Source organism: Apium graveolens, chromosome 6, assembly GCF_009905375.1.
Source record: "Apium graveolens cultivar Ventura chromosome 6, ASM990537v1, whole genome shotgun sequence".
NCBI lineage: Eukaryota > Viridiplantae > Streptophyta > Magnoliopsida > Apiales > Apiaceae > Apium > Apium graveolens.
The window spans coordinates 71117432-71123126 of record NC_133652.1 but is presented as its reverse complement, the minus strand read 5'-3'; the positions used below and the strand labels follow the sequence as shown (position 1 = coordinate 71123126).

Here is a 5695-nt window from a genome sequence, read left to right as displayed (position 1 = left end):
CCTGGGGAGCTGGTTAGCATCAGGCATCGGTTCTTTACCAGCACGCCTCCTTCTCGGAGCAACATCATCATCTAACGATTTAGAGTCTCTTTTAGTATAAGGTCCAGACAATTCTTGATCCTCAGGAATAGGAGCCAAACCACATATGTATCGGGGCGTCTGCCCTTGTGTTGCACTCCGATTGGAGTGTCTACTTCCTCCAACCTCGGGGTATAGGGGCATCCCGTATGGGGGTTTGTGGTCACGATTTTTGAATACTCATACCCAACGGGTTGAGAGTTCACATGTGTATGTAGCTGTTGGATTTGGGGATTCGTCTCTTGAGGAGTCGGGGGATTCGTCCCTTGAGGTTGTGCCTCGGTTGCTCCCACCAGAGTTCCTCCTTGGGTGGAGCCGTAGGTTGAATGCGGTGGTATCTCCACCACTGATGAAATTGTTTAGGTCGTCCCTGCTGGTGTTCCTTCAGGGGCATTGTTTCTGCTCCGTGTGTTCACCATGGTTGTTGTTATGCTTTTCCACATACGGCGCCAAATGTTATGCATAAAAAATTAGGGTGTATTTATTGCTAGGGTTCGTGAGCTTCGAGGCTCGATTTGACTACTCTCGTCTCTCGTGATTCAATCTGCCTTCACAAGATGCCTACATAGCTTTCCGTTTGCCAATAATCAAGTCAAAAAACGTAGTTCTAATTTATGGGGTGAGACCCCTTATATAGGCATGGAATGTTTTTGAATTGGATTAGGCTTAGGAGACTTGGGGGACAAGTCTCAAATTCAGAGTGGATTTTGGAGTCCTATAATGCAGCAAATTGATTCATTGTTCTATGGGGTTTCTTGGAGGTCAATCTCCAAGAAATTATATCCATATTTGGATTCCAATTATCATCTGTTTTTATCCATATTAATTAATTATAAAATTAACTAGTATTTAGGATTTTGGGCCCTTTACCATGGATTTTATAAATGGCCCAAACCGAGTATTAATTAATACAATATTAATTATACAACCTGGATTTATTTTACCCCTATCGATCTTTATATAAATATGTTGTTGATTACCGTGGTCATGATAAAAGTAGTTAGAAAAAAAAGGGAATAAACAAAATACTCTACTGGAATGGGATTAACTGTATCCGCAGTAATAAATGAGATGAATAATTGTGGAAGTTGGACACGAACATAGCAACCTGAGAAGACCCTTGGAATTACCTAAATGTTGCAAAGACAACATTAGTTGAAGTCCAATTGCGATTTACCAGCAAAACACGTGGTCAAAATTGTAGGTCGTTGATGATACTGAGGAAGTGGCATATCTACCAAATTATTTATTAAGTAGTAACTTGCTCTGGCGTGCTGAGTTATTTTTGAATCTAGCAGTACCTCCTTATTGACTAAAGTCCTACAACTTGTTATTTCTTCCTCATCTCCCCCCTGCTTTATTAATTTTCTTCAATAAATCAAATATGTCATGACATAAAATAATAAAAAAATATCGTCACCGCCACTTGTATATAACACCATCATCAATCATCTCTCAAGTTGCACAAACCAGAAGTAAAAGCTATAGAGTTCCCTATAACTTGTCCCATATTTCTGAAGAGGAAGCTCAAAATGGCCTCAAAACCTGGGTTGCTTAGTGATTGGCCATGGAAGCCACTAGGAAACTTCAAGGTATTATACATGATGCATAGGCTTATTAGTTAATAGATGATTATCATTTTACTTTGTGATAACCAAATTATAATAACCTGAGGTTTTTCTTCTTCTTTTTTGCAGTATGCACTTTTGGCGCCATTTGTAGCACATAGCATCTACTCATTTGCTACAAAGGAAGCAGATGAAAGGAATCTCTTCAATGTTCTTGTTTTTCCATTTATGTTGTGGAGAATGATTCATAGCCAGATTTGGATTTCTTATTCGCGTTATCGAACTACCAAGCTCAGAATAGTTGACAAGAGCATTGAGTTTGAACAAGTTGATAGAGAAAGAGATTGGTAACTTGTTCTTACTACATAGTAGTATATGTTTAGTTTCCAAGTTGTATTGCGGCAATTTAAATACTCACTAACACATTTCTTTCATTTATTTGACAGGGATGATAATATTTTGATGGTTTCGCTTATATACTATATGGTTAGTTTGACTGATCCGGCAATTGCGAAAATGCCATTGTGGAAGCCTGATGGTGCGATTGTCACATTTTTTCTTCATGTTGGTCCTATTGAGTTTCTTTACTATTGGCTTCATAGATCACTTCATCATCATTATCTATACTCTCGCTACCACTCTCATCATCACTCTTCCATTGTTACAGAGCCTATTACATGTAAGTTTACCCAACATTACGTGTTTTCTTTTTCTTTTTACAATCACTCACTAAACCAAATTTAGTTACTAATTTCAACAACTAAATTTTTTAAAACTCTGCAGCTGTTGTTCATCCATTTGCGGAGCATTTAGCATATCTTGCACTCTTTGGAGCACCGATGGTGATTCTAAACCTCACAGGAACTGCATCGATTCTTGCAATTTTCGGATACATTGCTATATTTGATTTCCTAAACAACTTGGGACACTGCAATTTTGAATTCATTCCTACTTGGCTTTTCAGAGTGTTTCCTCCCCTAAAGTACTTATTGTACACACCTTCATTTCATTCTCTTCACCACACTCAGTTTAGAACAAATCTCTCACTTTTTATGCCCATCTATGATTACGTATACGGAACAATGGACAAGTCTAGTGAAACCTTGCATCAAACATCACTAGAGAAAAAAGAAGACAAACCCGATGTCGTTCATTTAACTCACTTGACTACTGCAGAATCTGTTTATCATCTACGTTTAGGATTTGCTTCTGTTTCGTCTGAGCCAGAGAAGTCGAAATGGTACTTAAAGCTGATGTCACCACTGACATGGTGGTCTATGATCATCACTTCATTTTATGGAAAAACGGTTATTGCTGAGAGGAATCAGTTCGGAGAGCTTAAAGTCCAGTCATGGGCAATTCCTAGATTTAACGTACAAGTATGTTTCAAGTATCAGGGAAACTGAGTTTGATGCATATTTTTATTAGTCCAACTGGATGCTAAATTGTTTCATTTTCTTGTATCTGCAGTACTTTTCGAAATGGCAAAGAAAAGCTATCAATGGATTTATAGAAAGCGCCATACAAGAAGCAGAATCAAAAGGCACTAAAGTCTTAAGTTTAGGCCTTTTGAATCAGGTGACTAAATCTCTATTTCGTCACATATATATATATCATTTTTTTTTTTATTTCGAATCAAATTTCTCACGAGACTTTTTTTTCTTTTTTTGTGCAGAGTAAAGAACTCAACCAAAACGGTGAATTTTACATCCAAAAATTCCCAAATTTGAAACTAAGAGTTGTAGATGGGAGTGCTCTGGCCATTGCTATTGTCCTAAACAACGTGCCGCAAGGCACAACTCAAGTTCTGTTTAGAGGCAAGGTCACAAAAGTTGCTTGTATAGTAGCTTCTGTTATGTGCAAAAGGGGAATTCAAGTGGCTGCAGACGGAGATGAGTATGAAAAGCTTCAAAAAGCTACCAAGTACAGTGAGAATCTGATCCGAGCAAGCGGTTATGAGCAAAAAGTATGGCTAGTCGGAGAAGGACTAAGTGATGAAGAACAGTCTAGGGCTGATAAAGGAACAGTTATCATTCCATTTTCTTCATTACCTCCTATCAAAGTTCGCGACGATTGTTTGTACCATCATACACCAGCAATGGTGATCCCTGCATCTCTTGAAAATGTTGATTCGTGTGAGGTTAGTTAGTACATCGTATCATCTGATCTTGATCATATATTTTCATCATCTTATAAATATTAGTCGGAGAGTTGAATAACCTTCCATTTTCATTGAACAGAACTGGCTACCAAGGAGAGTTATGAGCGCTTCACGAGTAGCCGGAATGGTGCATGCCTTGGAGGGATGGAGCGAACATGAATGTGGAAACACCATTTTAGACATTGGAAAAGTGTGGGAAGCTTGTCTAAAACATGGATTTAGACCATTAACTACACCATATTAACCATAATAAGACTCATGGTTGTTGAGTTTCTACTTTTCTTTAATGGATGTACAATACAATAAATAATGTTCCAAAAGTGTTTGCTGTATACCAAATTTTGTTCATTCATAAGATATTCATGATTTGCAATATTTGCGGTGTTATAAACTTATTAATCCTAGCATTTTGTTTTTCTTCCCTTAAATAACGTACAATCTAGTGTATGCAATAATGAATACACCTGTTAAAATGGGTTTGGATCACATAAACTGAACTGAAATTTATGAAACTGACATCCGATTCGAGATCCGAATCATACAATCTCATAATTATCCAAAAACCGATTTAAACCGATCCGAAAAATACCCGAATCGAAAATCATTCGAAATATAAAATCTGATTATAACTTGGAAATGACTAAAACTGAATAATATATTAGCCAAATCGAATATGACCCGAAATAAGCAAAATTTATACTTTAAACAATTTTATGTTTATGATAACATACTTTTTTTTATCATATTCTTTTGTAAAAGTACATTATATTATATTAAAAATACTAAATTAAATAAAAATATATTTTTAAATCTCAAAAATTGAAAAAATAAATAAGTTAGGATCTGAAAATATCCGAACAGAATTTAATCCGAACAGAATTTTGTCGGATCTTAATCCAAATTTTATCCCATTTTTATCCGAATTAGACCCGAACCGAATCACATCCGATCCGATCCGAATGATTTTCAAATATATCATAATCCGAAATTAAATCCGATCCGAAATTAAATCTGATCCGAAATTGAATAAATCCGAAATCGAATCAGTTATCCGAATTATCAGGTCTAATAATGACGAACTTCAAATAAAATTTGCAGACATATATTTATGCAAAGTGTATCTAAATTACACTTCCATACCCCGCAAAACTAAATAACAGTGTTATTTTTCGATCCCCTGCACGCCAAGATTGAATCTAGGATAGACTCATGTGCAGGTGCCGCGCACCAATCCCTTAAAATAAAATATTTAAAAGTGGGTTCACCGGATGGAAAGTCGTTCACTAATAAACTTTTACTTTGAATGTCAAAATGATTTTGTTATGACCAATGACCGTGAGCAGGGATGTGGAACAGTTGGTTTGCATGGTTATTTACGATTAAATTGAACCACACCATATATAACAAGTTTACTGAGTACAAATCGAACTGGATTGTATGAAATTTTGGATCAGACCGGTTCAGCCGGTATTGATTTGACACCTAACTAAATCTATATATTATAAATTATTGGATAACCCTTTTCTAAGATTTGATATTCATATTTTGGTTCGGATATAATTTTTAACTTTAATATGACCCAGTGCACTATCCATTTTTAGGTTTGATATCCATATTAGGTTTATAAAAGATCCATATATTTATTATGACCCATTTTAATTATAGAAATTTTACAATACAATTTTAAATATGAATTATGTTATTTATGGTAAGTTTTTAATACAAATTTGAACTAAACTTTAAATTTTGACAGATCTATTTATAGAAATAATTTCATAAAATATATAAAATAAAAATAACTTATGTAACGAATATAAAATTTTTGACAGATCTTTAAATATATAAAATATATGCAGATGCAATACACTTATTATATAGATAACTTAAT

General features: G+C 35.2%; 1 protein-coding gene across 1 annotated transcript; it reads left to right on the top strand.

Moving 5' to 3' along the window:
• Positions 1–1470: 1470 nt before the first annotated feature.
• Positions 1471–4182, top strand: LOC141667364 (very-long-chain aldehyde decarbonylase CER1-like). Its single transcript, XM_074473818.1, has 7 exons — positions 1471–1670; positions 1776–1993; positions 2093–2325; positions 2430–3025; positions 3117–3224; positions 3322–3786; positions 3887–4182. Exons 1-7 carry the CDS (start codon positions 1611–1613, stop codon positions 4049–4051), a joined length of 1845 nt encoding a protein of 614 aa, XP_074329919.1. The 5' UTR covers positions 1471–1610; the 3' UTR covers positions 4052–4182.
• Positions 4183–5695: the final 1513 nt, after the last annotated feature.

Bases quoted from the DNA above. Each gene is read 5' to 3' on its own strand.
- LOC141667364 (XM_074473818.1), top strand. From the start codon at position 1,611: ATGGCCTCAAAACCTGGGTTGCTTAGTGATTGGCCATGGAAGCCACTA. The intron at 1,671-1,775 runs GTATTATACATG...TCTTTTTTGCAG, and splicing joins AGCCACTAGGAAACTTCAAG to TATGCACTTTTGGCGCCATT. The intron at 1,994-2,092 runs GTAACTTGTTCT...TTTATTTGACAG, and splicing joins GTTGATAGAGAAAGAGATTG to GGATGATAATATTTTGATGG.